This window comes from Mytilus edulis, chromosome 11 (genome assembly GCF_963676685.1).
Source record: "Mytilus edulis chromosome 11, xbMytEdul2.2, whole genome shotgun sequence".
In the NCBI taxonomy this organism is placed as follows: Eukaryota; Metazoa; Mollusca; class Bivalvia; order Mytilida; family Mytilidae; genus Mytilus; species Mytilus edulis.
The window spans coordinates 27,345,716-27,366,556 of NC_092354.1; the positions used below are offsets into that span (position 1 = coordinate 27,345,716).

Genomic DNA, 20,841 nt, shown 5'->3' on the forward strand with positions numbered 1-20,841 from the left:
ACTTGCAATTGACATTCCCTCTTCTTATTGATAATATACTACAAATTATCTTAACACATATCTTTATTCATTTGACATTAATGTCCAATTATGAAATGGCGGATTATAATATTGAAGCGTTGTAGCGTTGTTGATTTTAACCCTCCACTTTAGAACTTAAACATAAATCTAGTAATCAAATAGCGATCATTATTCAAATAGTTGAAAGTTTTGGTGATTTTATGATTTTTTCCTCTCGCGTTGCCAATTTTGTTTGTCACTGTTGTATTGAATGTCACAGTCGACACACTTTCCCATTTGTTCGATTGGCAGTGGTAATTCACATATTTTGCGATAAAATAGATAAAAATACATTTTAAAATTTGGATTGAAAACAACTGATTGAATGTCCATAATTTTGTTATCAAATTACTTGATAAAATAAACCATACACACATTATTTGTTTTGAAAATGAAACATTACATATATTCACCTGACATTATATAAAATTGAATTTTTATTCACTTGACATTATATAAAAAGATTTTTTCAATATAACAAAGAATGAAAACAGGGTAAATGAGACCATGCAGCACACAGCAGGAAATAGTTCAACTCAAGGCTTCCAATCAGGTGCATTGAATTTTCCTACACGTGTATCTCTGAAAAAAGGTTAAACTGGTTGTCAACTGCATGGTGTTACATTTACTGCAGATCCATTAATGCTTGTGGTCTTCTTTTTTTAGGAGTCTTACATTTTGTTAGAGTTACGCCTAATGCTGTAATCTCTTCTCTGTTTGGGGCTGAAATGAGTCAGTAATGACAGAGTATTTCAATATGGTTACTTTTTTAGACTAAATTGAGTCAGTAAACGTATTGAAATACTCTGTCATTACTAATTGTGACCAAAATGAGTCAGCTTTGACAGAGCTTTTCAATAGGTTTACAGTTTGTGGCTGAAATGAGTCAGTAATGACCTGCTGATAATTCACCTGAATGCATTTTTTATTTTTGGTATGAGATTTAAAGTTATTTATTGCTATTCAAAACAAAACCATGCATTTTATTAATATCTTGAAATTTCAGATGACGATTCCGGTACAGATTCTACAACGCTATAGAGGAAGCGTCATGTCAAACTGTAGAAGAAGTTTGTAGCCCTAGATCAAAATCAATCAAGTAAAAAACAGACAATGACCAACACTAAATCGCAAAACCAACCTCTCCCAAATTTTCCTGATCCGTCCGATAAACATTCAAAAAATAGAGACAGTGTCTAAACTAAAGTAACGACAAGTCAGCCTATCCCTAATCTTCCGTCAGGATAAACATTAACTAATCACCGGACTCAATCAATGAAAATGAACCATTACAGTTATATGTACCTTACCTTGACCATTTAGCATATGAATGGAACAGTCTTTACCTGATATTGCCATGGATAGTAAAACATTTTTTTCACAACAGGTAATAGATAATTGACAGCTGCCAGTGTCTTTTTTTTTTTTTGCACAGATAGGTAATGCCACCACCTTAAACAGTTTATTCCCTGTTGATATAAACATGGAAGATGGGACCAGAATCAGTTTTATAGAATTTGAAGATATGTGTGTACAGCACATGATTAGTGTTTCATTAATTTGTATATATTGATTATTCTATCATATCTACGAATTTTTGTATAGACGCTTGGTTCCGTTATGAGTTAAAAGAAATCGAAATGTTTTTATTTGGAATCAGAAAGGAAAGTTTAACTAGTAATAATGTTATATTATTAAATGTGTCCATTTAGAATGAATCCCAAGAAGTGCAGACAACACAAGAAGTCGAAGCCAACCAAGAAGTGCGTGCAACCAAAAAAAGGCTATCCAAAAAGTGCAGGACGACATACCAAATGCAGTAGGATACAAGAAATGTAAGACCTGTTTTATGAAAAGATTAACTTTGAGATTATATATAAATGTTGGTTATTTATGTGTCAATGTAGTCATGATACTTACAATATCTTTTTCATTCAAACCTTCAGCTTGGTTAATATTTTTGTTATTTGAAAATGCATGTCACATACAGTCCTCCGAATGATATACTAATGTTGTTGACCCATAAATGTGACTGAACTGAACAAATGTTGCATTCAGTCAATGGACGACCAAATGTGATGCACAACTAGCATGCGTTCATGTTAACGATCGGCCCTCCTACTCGTCAAAGCTTGGCACCCAGGGTGCTCGTATTGCCTTGACGGTACGGTATAGATAAAGAAAGGCAACAGTAGTATACCGCTGTTCAAAACTCATAAATCCATGGACAAAAAACAAAATCGGGGTAACAAACCAAAACCGAGCGAAACGCATTAAATATAAGAGGAGAACATCGACACAACACCGAAACGCAACACACAGAGAAACTGACCAATCATCAGACAAAACACCACGAGAATAACAAATATAACATGAAAACCAAATACAAATGCCACGTCTTATCTCAATATCTCAAAAATAAGAGAAAACACAAACGACTCAACGTTAAAATGCAACACACAGAGAAACGAACAATAATATAACAATGACCATCATCCTGACTTGGTACAGGACACTTTTAAAGGGGAATAAAAGTGGTGGGTTAAACCTGGTTTTATGGCATGCCAAACCTCGCACTTTTTTTGCGAGCGGAGGCATGCTATAGGTCTGACGCTCTAGCGAAATCCATTTTAGGGCTAGTTGAAGACTATTCTGACTTAATCTTGTGTTTGAGTTAGAACAATTGACCGTTGCCTGCAGTGTTAGTTGGTCGTATTCGTGTTTAAACCCTTTAGGCAATTTGTTTTTATACATTCCAGCTTACAATCACTTAAACTATCCTTTTCCTAGTTATGTGAACCCATGATTGGAGAAAATATGTTAGTATTTGTTTTCATTATTATTTTTTCATATACGACTTAATAGCTCATGAAATGTCATCAACCAAAATTTTAGAAGATTCTTGATTTTCTTTCTTTTGTTTTGAGACCCAAATAATATCAATGCAAATACTAGTATCTCAATTGCGGACAATTGAAAGGTCTTTCCTGTAAAAGTGATGTTTTCGTACGACCTTTCGTTTGATATACGACAAGCAAACCTTCTGAAACTTTCCGCTTTCAACACTTAATCACCTCATTTGCCTACATTTTGAAATCGGAATTATGATATACATAACATAAAGTACATGAGATTTCATTTGATATGCAACAACGCCATGTTCTAGAAAGTTTGATTTTTGCACTTAATAACCCTAACCAACTAATTTTTGGAGGTTGGGAATTTGATATTTCAAATGTATACATCATGGCATTTCATTTGATATACAACAACCCTATCTTAAAAGAATTTTGTTTTTGCACTCAATGACCCCATCCAACCCTTTTTTGGGAGACGTCAATTTTAAATTTAAAATGTACGCTTTATGTTCTTTCATTTGATATGCGACAACCTTACCATCTGCGAAATATGAATGTTTGCACTAAATGACCCCACACGTCCCCCTGGGAAGAAAAGGGGGTTTAGAATTTTCATTTTTAAGTAGAGTTTATTTAGACCTTCAATTTGACATATCAGATGACCCCATTTGACAAAGTGCAAATTATCAATGATATAAATAGAAGCTATGAAACTTATATAGTCAATGCAAAACTTAAAAATTTCAAATTGATTTTTTGGTGTTTTTTTCCATGGAATGGTCTTAGTATTTGGTCAAACATATAACCATTTTAACCTCTTCAATTTCTTAAAAATTTTAAGTGGTAAGCTGTTGTTGATTCAGAAAAACATGCCTCCGCTCGCAAAACTTTAAACTGCATCATCTCTAAAACGACAATAGATATCTCAAATCTGTTAAATGATAAATGATCTACAGTTGAAGGACAACATTATAGAAAAAGAATTGGGACAATTTCAATGTTCACCATGGTCACAATTAATCGTCAAACATATGATGTAATACCAAACTTATGAACCGGAAGTCGTAGAGACATGCGACTACCACCATTCAACTCAGGACCACTTGACCTTTCACATATCACAAGGTCAAGGTCATAGTATACTGTGAAGGTCAAGGTGAAATTTCATCATGACCTGACATTGACCTCAAAATGAAGGTCTTGAATTACTGATCATCTTTTCAGTTTATAGTAAGTTGATATCTGCTTCCTTTTGAAAGATGTACAAAAAATACTAAACTTTTAAAAATCATCCCGTTGTAACTTTTGAACAGACAGTCGGACTTTTTTGGACTTATATAAAATGTAGAGCTCGTCGATAGGAACATTTTATACACTGTATGTATGCAGCAAAGTCTAATCGTTTTCCTAATATGTAAGCTTGAAATTGCACCTTAAATTTTTTGGTGCACTCGGTGACCTTTGACCTTGGGTGCATACTAAAGGTCACATGAATTAAAGATTATTGGTGAAAGTCCCAAGTCTCTACGACTTCCGGTTCTGGAAATAAAAAAAATCTAAAATTGTTTACAATTTTTCAAGGGGAATAACTCCTTATGAGGGTTGATAACAAAATGATTGTATATGTTCATTAACATTGCCATCTGTTCCTGTACATGTTGCCGTTTTCAAATCGATTCTATCTCTTATACTTTTTGAGAAAAATACAAAGGAAAGAAATTGTTTCAAGGGGATATAACTCTCATAGGGGACGATGGAATCATATTCAGCCTCACATGGTAATACATCATGATGAGATCTACATTTTGTCCAATCAAAGTCATGATATCTGTAAAACCAACGAGGGGGGGGGGGGGGGCATGTTGAAAAAAATCAATAAAAGGGAGATAACTCCTAAAGGGGATGATGAAATCCTTAACAGGGTCATTTTGTAATACATCATGGTGAGGTCTAGCGATGGTCCATATTTGGGCTTGATAACTTCAACAAAAACAAGAGACGGGCATGTCAAAAAAAAAGAAAAGGAAAAAAAAACATTAGAAAAACAATAAAGTCTTTCCTCACGTAGGGGAAAGACCTTAATAAGGTAAAAGTCAGCCTTTTCCCGCCATATTTTAATCTCAAATATCTCACAAAGGAGGACCATTACCTATCAATATTTTTAAATTAACTTTATCCTTAATAGATGCTCTACCAGCTTATAGTATAAATTATAATTTCTTAATCTAATTACTTAAACTTTATATTTAGGACTATCAATCAACATGATATTAAAACATATGCATAAATTATAAAACTATTTACTATGAAAACTGTATAAAATTTTCTAGTATCATGAACCATACAATTTATAGGAATTTTTTATTGGATATATAGCAGTATGAAAAGAACTTATTTTGATAATTGAAAAACTTTCTTTTCTTTTTTTGCGGTGGAAAATAGAGAAAAATAACTAGGGTTTAAGGGAACATATATTTATTCTTTCGAGCTTCCCCCAGGCATGCTTGGGGGATGCTTGGAGCCTTTTAGAAAAGCTTATTTCATTAAAACACCATTCAAACCCCATAAATGTCAATCAGATTGAGAATCCACGCTGAGTTCAATCAGTAAAAAGCTCATATGAGCCTGTAAAAGATGCTTGTTTATAAATGTGATGTTTAAAAATATATTGGCAATACGTCTTTATTCTGTGTAGTTATTAATATTTTGCAGACATTTCAATGTCTTGGTAAAATGCCTTTTTCAACTTTCTGGATTAATTTACACTGCAAGCTATCAAACTGTGCAATACATTTGGGGGGGGGGGGGATATAAAAGAAAACTTTCGATGTGTATATGAAATTAAGAAAATTAAATCTATATATTAACTTTATTTAAACCGAATAACAGTTAACATAATTATTCTGTTTTCAATTCTACAACATTTAATGTCCCATGGAATGATGTGCATTTATATTGAGCTTTAATATATATAGGGCAAATAAACTGGTCTTATGAGCTTTTTAGAGAGCATTTTTAAATCTTTATTAGAATATATCGCCATGCATGTTCTATGATATAGCATTTAGCACTTTTTCTTGAATGTATTAAAGTGTACTATGAGTGAACTCTTACCACCGGAATTGTGGTTAATTGTATTTCGGTATTTGGAAGTAGAAGATTTAGTGCGACTTCGTCAAGTTTGTATTTTTTTTAAAAGTGTAACATTAAATCAACATACACTGGGATCTTTTCATTTGAGTAACATTCACATTACGGACATTGATTTGATTAATATTACAGAATCTGTTTACAGATTTTTGGACTTTGATATATTTCATTGTACATCTATAAATGGATCCTTTGCTAATGAAACAGGATTTTGTGAAAAATTCAAGAAACTAGTAAGTCTTAATATAGGCCATACTTCAGTTACTGACACTATTCTAATAAAACTTCTGGATTCTGCAATAAATTTACAATCATTGTACATAAATGATTGCTTGAATATCACTAATAGGTCTTGTTTACAAATATCATCCTTGAAATATTTGCGCAAACTGGTTATTGGATCCATAAACAACTTGATAACAAATGTAGGAATTTTGCAAATAGCAAATGGGTGTAGATTTTTAAGTATGTTAGACATATCAAATGGAATTATTATTTCTGGTGAGGACTTCATAGCAATTCTTTCATACCTGTTGAATCTTGAATACTTTGATGCATCATACTCTGTTATTTCTGATGATGTCCTTATTAATTCTTACAAGACACTGGCAAAATTGACAAACATTAGAATTATTATTTTGTGTTACACACTTGTTACTTCCAATGGAAAAAACTATATAGAAAATAAAATACAGAATGTCAAAGTTCTTATAGATCCGAATACACTTGGGTAAATAATGGATAGTGTATCAAGTGACGATGAAATTGACTGGATGTTCGATAAATCTAACCAAACGCCAGTCAAGCAGTTGGAGGAAGCTACTTCTACAGAAAAATCAACCCCATCTGCTTGGATTTTATCTAGGTCTGGTAATACACCAGACACACCATATAATCTTAAATCAAACACTGTATCATCGCTCAAAGATCAGCGAACTGAACCTTGAAAACGTGGGAGAAAATCGCTAACTTCAATGTTTCCAAATATCGTACCAACTGCAAAAGATTTCATTGAAGAACATGGTTACCAGGCAGATTCGCGTAGACGTTGTGATACAGCCCGATCTTCCGGTGTTACATTAGATCAGATAAAAAATAAACTTGTGGATAAGATTCCAGGTTTAAAGGAAAGAGGAATCCACAAAACCACAGTTCATCATATGTTAGCTCCCCCAGATAAAAGATTAAAATCATCATCGACAGTTTATAAACAAGAGATAGATGCTAAGCTGTGTAGTAAACAAAACAATATTAGAAAGGAAGATGCGAATTCTCACTTTTATTCAACCCGTGTGAAATACTCGATGGAATTTGCTTCAAAGTACTCAAATGACTGTGTTTTATTATCTTGTGACAATAAAAATAAAATTCATATAGGAACACTTGCAGTAAGTAGATATCATCAGCTACGTCGGTTTTATCCTTCTGGTGACAGGCCAGATTTTCCTGACCATGATTTTCCTTTTCCAGGATATTTAATAACACCATGTGGATATATGTTATTATGTTCAAAATCTTCTGAACAAAACATACAAAATAAATGCCAAGATGAACTGAACAGGGAGCACTATCCCATTTACCGCACCGGACCACTAACTGTAGTGAATAGGGTTTCTCAGTTTCACAAGTCAACTGTTGAAAGTCATACAAATGATCTTATTCCGATTTTAAAAGAACAGTTTTCTTTGGGTAAATCTATATGCATTATCATAAGTGATAATGGCCCAGACTGGACAATGCACTCTTTAACTAATATTTATTTTATGTATAGACTTTGGAAACTTAGTAAATTAGATGCACTAGTATTGAACAGTTACTGTCCTGGTCAATCTGCTTACAATCCAATAGAACATGCATGGTCACCACTTTCTGATGCTCTTGCTGGTGTGATTCTCCCACCAAACATACATGGTGAAGAAAAGGCTCCATGTCAACAAAAGCTTTCTAAAGAGGAGAAGACTCAAAAAGAAGCAGTTGTTTTTGACACTGCAATGAGACGCCTAAATGAATATTGGAATAATCTTAAATTTGACGGTTTTGATGTAAAATCTTTATATCAGCCTTGTTTGGAAGAAGGGGGTCCAACTCGAGATCACTCTCATATACATGAACTACTGTCAAAATCTCCTACAGCTATTAAGAAAAATCCGGAATTATTTGAAGAATTACAGCAATGTATTGGACATATCTATAGACGCATCCATAGCATCACAATTATTAAGTGCACAAAATTAAATTGTATACATTGTACAGAGAACCCAGTGATTAAACAGGAAGCTTGTAGCTTATTAAGAAGATTTAAGGGATTACCTTCTCCAAGACCAGATACTAAGCATGAGGGACATTTTTTAACTTTTATTGATATATGTGACTCAGATGTTACCGAATATGAGGATATACACATGCCGAAGTACCAACAAGCAGAGCTTGGAAAATGTCCTGACTGTCCTCTGTATTGTTTTACAAGTCAGACAGAAAAACAGAAGCACAGAAAGTTATTCCATCAATAGGTAAGTACAAATATCAAACATTAATGTATGGTACAATTTATTCATATGATGTGTGTGTTTTATTTTTTTTGGGGGGGGGGGGGTAAACAAATTGTTTGATTCTTAATTTCTTGAAAAAATATTTTGCTTCCTAAGATAAGTGAGAAAGAGATTTTTTGTTCTCCTGTTAATTTAATAGGGAGATATCATATTTAATATCAAGTTAAGTGTAAATAACAAATTATTACTCCAACACTCCACCACCCAAGATAAAATTTTGGTGCCTTACACAATATTTTATTTTAAACCTTGGTATGAAGCGTGTCATGTAGTGTATTAATTTGAACTTCATTTAAATATTCAAAAAATCTGTTAAAACAACATTAAAAGATCACCGCTAAGACTGTCAAAGGTATGTTTGTGTATTTTGGTTAAGGTAATTAAATGATGACTAAAACTTGTATCAAATAAGATAAATCTTTTTAGTATAAGCATCAATGAGATTACAACTTTGAAGAATCATAATAGTTCCCACTATACATAATGTCTGTCATCGTGCACCTCGTTTTGACGACTTTCTTCACAGAAACAAAACTATAAATATGTCAGCCATTCTAACTTATCTTAAATCTCTTAATGTTTGTTTTGTTTATCCCAAAACTTTAGTACCATCAGGAATGAAACTGGACGCTTGAAATTGTATTATTATGTATAAATTTATATCGTGACCCTTAAACCCATGCTTTAGAATAAGACTTGTTGTTATTAAGAGTTGATGTACTGCATTATGTGCTTCACTTAGAAATGGGTAAAAAGTTACAAATTATTTGGTTAGAACCAAAAAGTGATCTTTATGTTAAGAAAAAAATCATTGACACTGTTGCTAGAGAAAGAGTTCTATCCGGTAGTACAATAGAAAAGGATGCTATTGTTAAAGTTCTATTCAGGACCAAGTATTATAATGCAAGGATTGTTTCAACAGATGGTAAGTGATTTTGATATAACATATTAGACCCATATTACTGTTGAGTATCATTTTCAGCTTTGAAACATTTTCCTAAACTTTATGCTCTTTGTGAGTTTTCTCGAATAAAAAATAACTTAAATAATAATTTAATTTAGATATATTATTTACACAGGTTTGAGTTAAATTTTACATTTAAGGGAGGCTATGGTTATTTTTTTCTTAGTCTTAGTACAAATTTTATTTATTTTTTCAACGCTATCAATCAAATTATTTTTTTCAAAATTTAACACTATAAGATATAGAAAAAATCTGGTATCAAAATATTTTTATTTGTCATCTGCTTGAACAGAATATTTTTTTCAACAAATTGGGAATCAGAATATTTTTTTAGAAAAAAAAAACATAGCACCCCCCCCCCCCCCTTTTTGAAGTTTAATGGTCGTTCCCTAAATACAACTTTTTATGCACAACAACTCAAATATCATTGTTTGGCTTTAAACTGACGGGTGAAAAAAATATTACCCATAAAAAAATTATTGTTTGGTCGGTGTCGGGTCTGTGATTACAATTTTAGTACATTCCTGCGAACAAGACTTTTGTAACTTTGTAAGAGAAGATTAACTAAACGTGTTTATTACATTTTTGTGGGATACAAATAAAAGCAGGAATACATAGTATCTACAGTTAAAACGGTTTGTACAGTGAAATTCAGAATAAGTACTGGCAACCTGATGACTGATAACCATCATAGCCATAGGTACATGTAACATCAGGGTACCCAAATCGCCCAGTTCGGAGGGTGGTTTTCGACCATTGCAGAGAAAGAGTTGCAACATCATTGTTGATTTTTATTTTGGAACAAGTAGACTACACAATTGTTTTTCACACAAACATTTCGCATGTATACATTTATAAATTTCCTGCATTTTTTCAGGGACCTATATAAGTTATAACTTTGAGTTATACATAGGTCCCTGATTTTGTGTTTCAAAATATTAAAACTACATGTAGTCTATATATTTTTTTATATAATTAGCATGCAGATCCAACAAGTAAATTAAACAGAAGGAGTCAAATGTTTGCATCTTAAACACAATTTAAAAACAAATGAAGACTTTGATGAGGTTCCTGACTTGGGAGAAGAACATGAAATGTGAACCCACTAAAAACTTTTTAGGGAATAACCATCCCCCTTTATAATACCAACTTTACTTCCTTACCCATACTGATTATTTTTTAACAGTTCCATGTATTTTAAATTTGAATGATTTGTTTACATTACTTGTAGGCAAGTCAGTAGAATTTTAAAGAATGCAATTTCAACATGTTCAATGTTGACTTATTTCTTTGGAGAACTTTAATTAAGCACTGATTTTGCCTTACAAACAGCTACAGCCTTTGAACCATGTCATTGATTGTTTTGCATTAGTTTCACTCAGTTTGGCTATTAAAGCCTGATTAGGTGTAACTAATTTTACTCCATTATACAAAAATTAATGGTTCAATCTTGATAATTTAGTAGGATGTCTTTAGCTATGCAATATAACCTTAATGCATGATACATGTACATGTAGTCTATAAATTACATTTAATGGGATCATAGTGAAAAACAAATAATTAAATGATGATAAAATGTGCCCTTCTTATAGTGTAAGACTGCTGACAAAACTACCAACAAACACAGGTGTGTTCCCAAATCATCTAAACAATTAAATAATTATATTATAATTATTTAATATTTACAAATTGCATATTAGTGCAGTGACCATTATACTAGTTTTTTCCCCTTTAACATTTTTATATTATATACTGTTGTACAGTACAGTCTAAGAAAGCAGATGACAGGGGGATCTCATATTACTACATTGATTAGTTCCACAGTTTGAATAAAGTAGATCATTAGTCTGACTGACCCCCAGATGTGAGTCATTGATAAAATGATAATAGATGACATGGCATCATTTATACCTGCTGATAGTCTTCATATTAATTATATTTCTAAGAGAGAAAAAAAGAAAAATGTAAACATTGAAAATTTAAATAACTTGCTATAATTTAAGATAAAAAAAAACTTAAAAAGCAGAAAATGACAATAATGCAAAAACATGACAAAAAATCAAAGAAAAACAAATTATTCACCATGTACAAATTATAAAATGTGTGCATATTAGACAGCATAAAGCAATCTTGAAAAGCAATATTTTGCAAGTAAATGGAGAGATACAAAAAAACATAAAAAGGCAATTACCTACATGTATATATATATAATAATAAAACTAAAAATAGCAATATTTGTTGTAATTATATAACTAAGGCTAACTGTATGTTCTCTTGAAAAAATAAAAAAAAAAAAAAAGAAGATGTCTAGTAAAATACTACATGTAAAGTCACTATCTGCATCTGACTTGTCTCCCATAGGAATTGCCATGCGTCCTTTTATATTTTGAACTCCATAGAAAATTGACCCTCAGGCTCAAAATACCCCTATGGTAAATTAAACCCCCTGCCCAATGGAAAAATAAACATTGTGATAAACTGACACTGTATTTTTTCATTCTATATTCTTACTGGAAAATTATATATTATTTAAAAGCTTACTATAGATTGATATTCAGACATCTTAAAAAGTGGTAGGGGGTATGCATGGTATGAGGTGAAAATGCCATAACGCAGAAAAGAAGTAATTCCATATACCTGTACTAATTATTGAAGCATCATACATGTAACTATTAGGGTAAAAAAGTTTAAATTTGTTTTTAAAAATGTTAAATTATTATCAGTAACCTATTTAAACAGTATTTCATGTATACTTTGTTAAACTCACTAGTTGGGGACTTTAAATAAATATACATAACACATATAGTTTGAATTTAGACAGTGAGTCCTTTACTGTTCCCCTTTAAAACTTGGAAAATTACAAAGCTTGGAGAATTTGTGGCATCTTCCTTGACTAAAAACTTAAACCTGATCCTGGACAGAAGGGCTGCCCAGTAAACATAATTCCCCTGTACTATTGGAGGTGGTTCATAAAAATAGTTCATACAAAAATCTAGTTGTCTTGTGGTGTAGAACCACTAATTAGGGCCCGGTAAAAAAGAACCTACCCAAAAGTAGTACATATTTGAGAAAAAAAAGTTCCTATGCATAGCTGTAACTTTGTTAATCTGTAGAATATTTGGTAATTTCTTTGTATCAAATGAAGCTTAAAAACCTGGGATCACTACTGAACCATTTTAGACTGATTATTATGAATATTAAAAAAAAAGATATGTATTAAATTTTAATTAAGAGGGGTCATTTTGCCCTTTTCTCAGATCTGAAGTACCTGTTTTGGTACTTCCAATGTTCTGGGAACCAGTTCGCTCTTATATACTGGTTTTTTAAGCACCAGTCACAAAAATATACTGCTTTGACAAAAACAGACTGTCACTTTATTTGAACTTAAGATGAATGAGCCACAAAAGCCTAAAGTTGACTCATTTAACATAGAGAGCAAGGGGGATTTAATTAGTGGTTTGTCACCTTTACCAAAGAAACATGGAAAATTAAAAAATCAAAAGTAACAGTCTTACCAAAGAAAATAGGTCTTATTAAATATGTACATTATCATGTTGAATCAACTTTTTAGGCTGAAAATTCTATTGGTGTCAAATAACAACCTCAAACTGCTAAAATATGAATTTTAATAGTGCTTTTTTGGTCATACAGCATGCATTCATTTAAGACTCATTCTGAAGTTTCAGTTTTTGCAGTTTTTGTTACTGAAATCAGTTTAACAATTATATTATGACTTGTCTATAGTTAAAAAAATGGCCTTTGATCAAATTATTTTGTGATTTGTTTACTTTTACTTGTTTTCTTTGTTAACCATTTTGGACTTTGGTATGTACTTGTATAAGAATTTGAATATCTTACTTTTAATGCAAATTCTAACCAAAAAAAGCAACTTGCCTAGGTGCAATCTGTACAAACCGCTCGTGTGTTCCTGTGTGATACAATAAAAGTAGTTTTTTTACCAAAATTCTCTTTTCTAACATAAGGAAAAAAAGAGGGATGGCAAATTTTTGATTTATTTGATATATGAACTTCCTTATATTTATAGAATAATTATTCCTTGGTATAAATATAACAAGCAGGTGGGAACAACACTTTTTAAGTATAAATTAACAAATGGGGAGTGGTCACACAAGAAAAAGTCTCATTTTCTTCACTAGAAATACCCTGCACAGATTTTATTGTACCAATCATATACTACAAGTTCAATTTCAGCTTCAATTTAGTAAAAATATGTTTGGACTAAGGGTTCACATGGTTTTTTATGCTAGGAAAATATCATAGAATAAAATGCACTAAAGCAAAAGTCAATATGGTGAGTTTTGTTCTGTTATAGGTGTTGAACCACTAATTAGGGCCCCGTAAAAAAGAACCTACCCAAAAGTAGTTCATATAAATTGAGAAAAAAAAGTTCCTACGCATAGCTGTAACTTTGTTAATCTGAAGAATATTTGGTAATTTCTTTGTATCAAATGAAGCTTAAAGACCTGGGATCTCTACTGAACCATTTCAGACTGATTATTATGAATATTAAAAAAGATATGTAAATTTTAATTAAGAGGGGTCATTTTGCCCTTTTCTCAGTTCTGAAGTACCTGTTTTGGTACTTCCCATGTTCCGGGAACCAGTTCGCTCTTATATGTCATTAAAGGTATACTGGTTTTTTAAGCACCAGTCACAAAAAGATACTGCTTTGACAAAAACAGACTGTCACTTTATTTGAACTTAAGGTGAAAGAGCCACAAAAGCCTAAAGTTGACTAATTTAACATAGAGAGTAAGAGAGATTTAATTAGTGGTTTGTCACCATGTGACATGAATAATAATACTGTTGTCAATTTGTTAAACAAAAAGCAATCCTCACACAGTATATGCATATGATTTTATTTTACAAAAAAAGTTTGAAAATTATACACTTTAAAAATAGTAAATTTATGTTAAAATTGCTGAAGATAAAATTTAAAAATTACTTTTTCAATATGAGTTTATTCATTTATAAATAGTTGTATATTAAATATGAAAGAAATTAGTGTCATTTGTGCAGAATTTCAAATATCAGAACAGTATTGTAGATCAAAACATAGTTTACTATGTTAAATCTTGATAATTAATCTAGAATATAAATTATCTTGTTGGGTAATCTTAATGTGTATGTTGCTGATTTTATCAGTGGTGTGTGAGACTGTAACACACAGTGAGAGAAGCACTTATCCTTATCATATAAATTACATTATTTGCATAAAATCAACAAGTGTTTGAATAAATAATATATCAGTAAGTTGTAAATTGGATAATGTTCTGGCTATTTAGCTAATTATGTAACCTAGAATATGTTGTTGATTAACTGTACAGCAATTTAATTATACAAATAGTAGTTTATTACTATTAAATACACTTAGGCACACAATGTGTACAACAAGAGCATTATGATTTAGTATACAATATAAAATAATAAATATTAAAAAAAAAAGTATGAAAATTAAGAGATACAAAAATGAGATATATTTAGTTTTAATACTTGATTTATAAGATCAAATTATTTCATGGGCATTATGGGGAATGCCTTTAAACAAAAGAAAGAATACATATCGACTTTTTTCTTAAAAACAAATAAACATGGATTTATACAAATTCCAATATATATATGTATGCGTGTCTGTCAACTTTCAAATTAAAAATTGTGAATCTTTGCTGCATAATTAATTTCTCTTTAGGATATTTTTTCCTGAATCTCTCTGTTCTAGTATTAAATGTTCTATTTAATACAAACATAGGTTTATAGATGATAAAAATGTCCACATAGCAACATTTAAATCAATTTTATCCCAAACTATAACCTGGCCTGTTCCTAATTGTGTCCAACATTAATGATACCATTATCATAATGGTGATTTTGATTTGTTCTATAATTTAATACTTTTTTTATTTAAACGAAGTTATCATTATGTCCTGTCCCAGTATAACATTGAAAATTAAAAGAGTGTGAATCTTTACATATTTTTTCAAGAGTTTAATTTCTAAGTATTTGCAGGGGAGGTATGAGCTAATGTTTTGTAGAGATATTATTTAAAGGGAACATATATTTATATATATATATATGAATTTCATTTTGTACTAACCCTTTTATTTGAATTAATGAATAATTATTTATGACATCTTGGTGCTCCAAATATATATGAAATCTTATATTAAAATTTTTTAGACCTTGTCGCAAATTAAAATTCAGTTCAAGAGAAGTCTGAGTCTGCTGTCAGAAGATGTAACCAAAGAAAATAAACAAAATGACAATAATACATAAATAACAACAGACTACTAGCAGTTAACTGACATGCCAGCTCCAGACTTCTATTAAACTGACTGAAAGATTATGATTTCATCATATGAACATCAGGCACAATCATTCCCGTTAGAATATCACCACTTAAAAATTATGGCTTGAAGATGTCATCAGATTATTAATGACTTGAAATTAAAGTTGACCATTTGGAATAAAGATCTGTCTATGTAGCTACTAAAAAATCAAACGAATCTGAGGTTAACATTATTTCAGAGCTTAAATCCCCAAAAGATTCATTTAGCTCAAATTTTATGCTGATTAATAGACTCATTTTTGGTAAATACCTAAACAAATGTTATATTGACCTATAAATCTTTTCCAGTGATTACACAGCTGTGCTAAGTTACATTCCCTGCTAATTTTGTTATATAAAGATAAAATAACAACTCTCCACTCAGGATGTACAAATGTAAAGCAATTAAAGGTAACCATATAGCCTTCATCCCAAAGCAAAAGCCAACTCCACAAAGTGAGCTATAAAGGGCCATAAAATAATCATGATAACCAATTTAAGATAATTAAAACAAAAAAAAACAAACTGATAAATAACTAGAAACTGGCACATATATTATGTGGCAGATTGCAAGTCAAATCCTAACCTGGGACAGTGATGTAACAGTACAGCATGATATAAGAACCCGCTTAACTCATCAGATCAATGAATATCTAACACATACATGTAGACCAGCAAGATAACATGAAATTGTATCACAAGGTTCCATACCACAAAAGGAAGGTTGAGATAAATTCCCCCCCCCCCACCCCCTTCCTGTTTGATAAATTGTAAACGGTTGAGATCCCCACCCCTAAACCATATATATTATTGTAGGGGACAATAAAACAAATCAAATGAAATATAGGGGGGGTCACCCCAACCCCTTCCTGTTTGATAACTTGTAAACGGTTGAGATCCCCACCCCTAAACCATATATATTCTTGTAGGGGACAATAAAACAAATCAAATGAAATATAGGGGGAGTCCCCGGGGTCACCCCCACCCCTTCCTGTTTGATAACTTGTAAACGGTTGAGATCCCCACCCCTAAACCATATATATTATCGTATGGGTCAATAAAACAAATCAAATGAAATATATGGGGAGTCCCCGGGGGTCACCCTTACCCCCTCCTGTTTGAGAACTTTTAAACGGTAGAGATCCCCACCCCTAAACCATATATATATATTCTTGTATAGGACAATAAAACAAATCAAATGAAATATAAGGAGTCTCTGGGGTCACACCCTCCCCCCTTTTTTTTTGAAGTCAAGATCCCAACAAAACTCATTAGAAAACACAATCATTTCAAATTTTCATTGTCATCAAATTCTTTATAAGCAAGTGAGATCGGACAGTTATAATGGGGAAAATTATAGGGGTAGTACCACAGGGTTTATTATCACAGGGGCTTTGTTTGGGAGACTTTGTAACAGCATCCTGTTACAATTATGTATTTTTTTTAATTTCATTTTATGCGTTTGGGATTTATGGGACTTTATTAGAAAAAGGGGGGGATTTTCAACACTTTGGACAATAACTCAAAAACGCTTTACCAATGTCCATGAAACTTTGGTTAATTGTTTATGTCTATTGATGTAAACTCTCTTTCGTTTTTTTTATTATTTCATTTTATGCGTTTAGGATTTATGGGACTTTATTAAAAAAAGGGGGGGGGATTTTTCAGTTTTCGGATAGCTCAAATTCCTTTTAACCTTTCCCCACATTTTAATAACACATCATTAGGATTGACAGAAGAAAGCTCCCTTTCAATTTAGAAAAAAAAATGGCCATGTTGTTTCAGGGTAGTAGTACTTTAACCATTTGAATTAAGGCAATTTTTCACAATTTGTATTTAAGGAAATTATTAATGCCTTCTTTTCCAATTTCTCTATGCCCAATAAGGGTGTATCATGCGCTCTAAGCCCAGCTGTTTATTGATATTTTTGCCCAGTTTTCAAGTTGGTCCAAATCTGGGTCCAAATTAAATTTTGTTGATTTCAACAAAAAAATTGTATTTTTGTGGTTCTTTGATATGCTGAATCTTAACGTGTATTTGGATTTTTAATTTTGGGCCCCATTTTCAAATTGGTCCACATTGAGGTCCAAAGGGTCCAAAATTAAACTTTGTTTGATTTCATCAACAATTGAATTCTTTGTGTTTTTTTTATAAATTATATGCTGATACATACCATGTATATTGGACCATAACAAGTATGTTATGTCATTGATGTTTGTAGACAAAACGCTTGTTGGGTGTGTAAAATTATACCCCTGATATCTTGAAATACTTTTTTATTTGTGTGTCTTGAATGTGTAAATGGGGTCAATCCTGACATTATTGTATTATCTTAAACACTACAATAGAGAAAACAGCAACACATTTCACCTAGATATATGCTACAAATGAGCAAATATAACTGATCATGACTGCAAAAAAGGTGAACATGAATATCAACATAACATTTTGTTAGAAGAGCATTTCATACTGTTAGTAGTCTCTTGCTCTATTGAATTTTAAATGTTTTATATAGTGAAGGAAAAACTTACTTCACATTTGAAATTATTTGCAAAAACTCAGTATATATATACAAGGGACTCTACTCAGTACAAGGGGGAGATATTAATTTTTCCTGCAAGAATAATTGAATGACTTATTTTTTTATTGTATTTCAGGAACTAAGAAAAAGATATCAAATGATGAAGGTGAACTTGATAATGAACCAATTGCAAAAAAGTCAAAACATGACAAACATTATGCAGAACTTGAAGGGAATGCTTCGGATAGTGATGATGAACCTTTGTCAAAATTAAAAATAAGTAACAATGGTGAAACCGGTGGATGTGAAAATTTTATACCTCAACAGCAAAGACAAATCGGTCAATTAAGTCCAACTCAAGAAAATACAAATACATCTGTGTTTGCTGAACAGATAATTTCAGCACAGGAACAAAATGTGAATAATGAAGGTGGAAAACTTGTTCTAAATTCATGTCTATCATCTTACACGGATAATAAAACCACACTGAAGGATTCTACAAATGTCTCCATATCAGCCATTAACAGCAGTAATACAACTGATGAAAATACAATTACAACTGTTGTTGCTGAACAGATAATTTCAGCACAGGAACAAAATGTAAATAATAAAGGAGAAGAACTTGTTCTAAATTCGTGTCTAACAACTGACACAGATAAAGTTTACACCACACTGAAGGATTTTACAAATGTCTCCAAATCAGTCAGCAACAGCAGTGATACAACTTTGAAGACACCACTAAAACCTTTGATTTCTCTGTTTCCAAATTTTGATGAAGATCCATCTTTCTATGGATTACAAGATCATGCACAATCTGCACTTGACCATGATTACCATGTTCAAGTGGTAGCAGAACCATATGAGAATATGAATTTCTTTCAATCATCCATGGATTCATGTACATATACCAGCAAAGAGCAAGAAATAATTCAAGATCCTATGCCCAACCTGACCTGTCAAACATTGCAACCACCTGATCAGGAATTTTCAAAACATCAGACATTATCTGAACAGCTTGATTTCATTGAAAAGCAAAATGGAACCATACTAGAGGCACAGAACATTGCGTTTGAACAAATATCAAATATTTCAATATCTATGGACACTGTACAATCAAATTTACAATATTTAATAAACCTGATCAAATGTAGGAGCACGGTTAAAAGCAGTAATAAACAAACACCTGTGACACCAAGAGGAGATAGAGTTCACCTAGGGAAGACATTAGATATCAACTGTCAGATACCAGTCGTCGTAAGATCAACAATAAACCCAGAGAATATCAGGATAGGCAACTCAAATTTTGAGATGAGCTATGATAAGTACTGCAAAATTTTACAAAGAAACAGTAACCTTCCAACTACATTTGCAGTAAAATTACTTTCTGTTTTGTTCACTGATAACGAACTATTTGAGAGAAATGTCACAGGAAGGGTCATACACGATAATGTCCAGAGGTCAAAACTTAACCCCATAAAGTTAGATGCTATTGAAAACCAACTTCGTTTACAGTTTCCACAATTTATGGATTCTAAGGAGAACAATGACAAAATATGGATTGCAATAAATGGGAAATGCAGAAAAACAACTGCTAAACTTAACAAGACTGTGTTTTCAGATCCAATCTAAAGTTCAATATTTTTCTTAATTAGTTCATGCTTGTTTAACCTCTTGGCAGAGTTTCATATGATCTATTGTAATCATTTTGTTTCAATTTCCAACATGAGCTTTATCTCTGAATTCTTATGGTCAAGTTTAAACATAATTGTCAACTCTGAATTTGCAAGGTCAAGTTTAAACAAAATTGTCAATGTCTGTATTTTAAAGAATCTTAAGAATTAATATTGAAAAAATTCTGGCTTATTTTTATAGGTTCCTGAAACCTCTTATTGGCTGTCCCTCTTTTGATATCTGATCTGAAACACTTGGAGCAATTTGAACTAAAATTATTATTAAATTCCCTGATTGGTTCCCTTGTATTTAAGCACAACTCGTCCTTAACAGCTTGATAGATATTAATGAAACTTTACACAGTTGAAGGACACAACCTGAGAATGTGCATGAAGGAAAATAATTCTGGTCTGAAATATTTCAACAGAGACAATTGAACTTACTTATTTTATTAACTATGGGGGGGGGTATCCTTTAGTTAGTTGACTCACAGTTCTAAATTCCTTTTTTCACATATATATATATAACAAATAAGGAGATGAGATATATATATATATATATGGTATGATTTCCAATGAGACAACTTAACTATCAACTAGAGTAGAGACACATTGCATGGATTTGATCAACTTGGGTAACCATAAGACTTTAAACAGTGAGCTATAGATTTTTATTTTATTCAAAATATTAGTAGACACAATAATCTGTAATGGCAGATTCTT

General features: G+C 31.7%; 1 protein-coding gene across 1 annotated transcript; it reads left to right on the plus strand.

Moving 5' to 3' along the window:
• Window positions 1–5,843: 5,843 nt before the first annotated feature.
• On the plus strand, window positions 5,844–20,102 carry LOC139495443 (uncharacterized). The gene is made up of 2 exons (XM_071283728.1): window positions 5,844–8,578; window positions 18,585–20,102. Exon 1 carries the CDS (start codon window positions 7,043–7,045, stop codon window positions 8,576–8,578), a length of 1,536 nt encoding a protein of 511 aa, XP_071139829.1. The 5' UTR covers window positions 5,844–7,042; the 3' UTR covers window positions 18,585–20,102.
• Window positions 20,103–20,841: the final 739 nt, after the last annotated feature.

Bases quoted from the DNA above. Each gene is read 5' to 3' on its own strand.
- LOC139495443 (XM_071283728.1), top strand. From the start codon at position 7,043: ATGTTTCCAAATATCGTACCAACTGCAAAAGATTTCATTGAAGAACAT.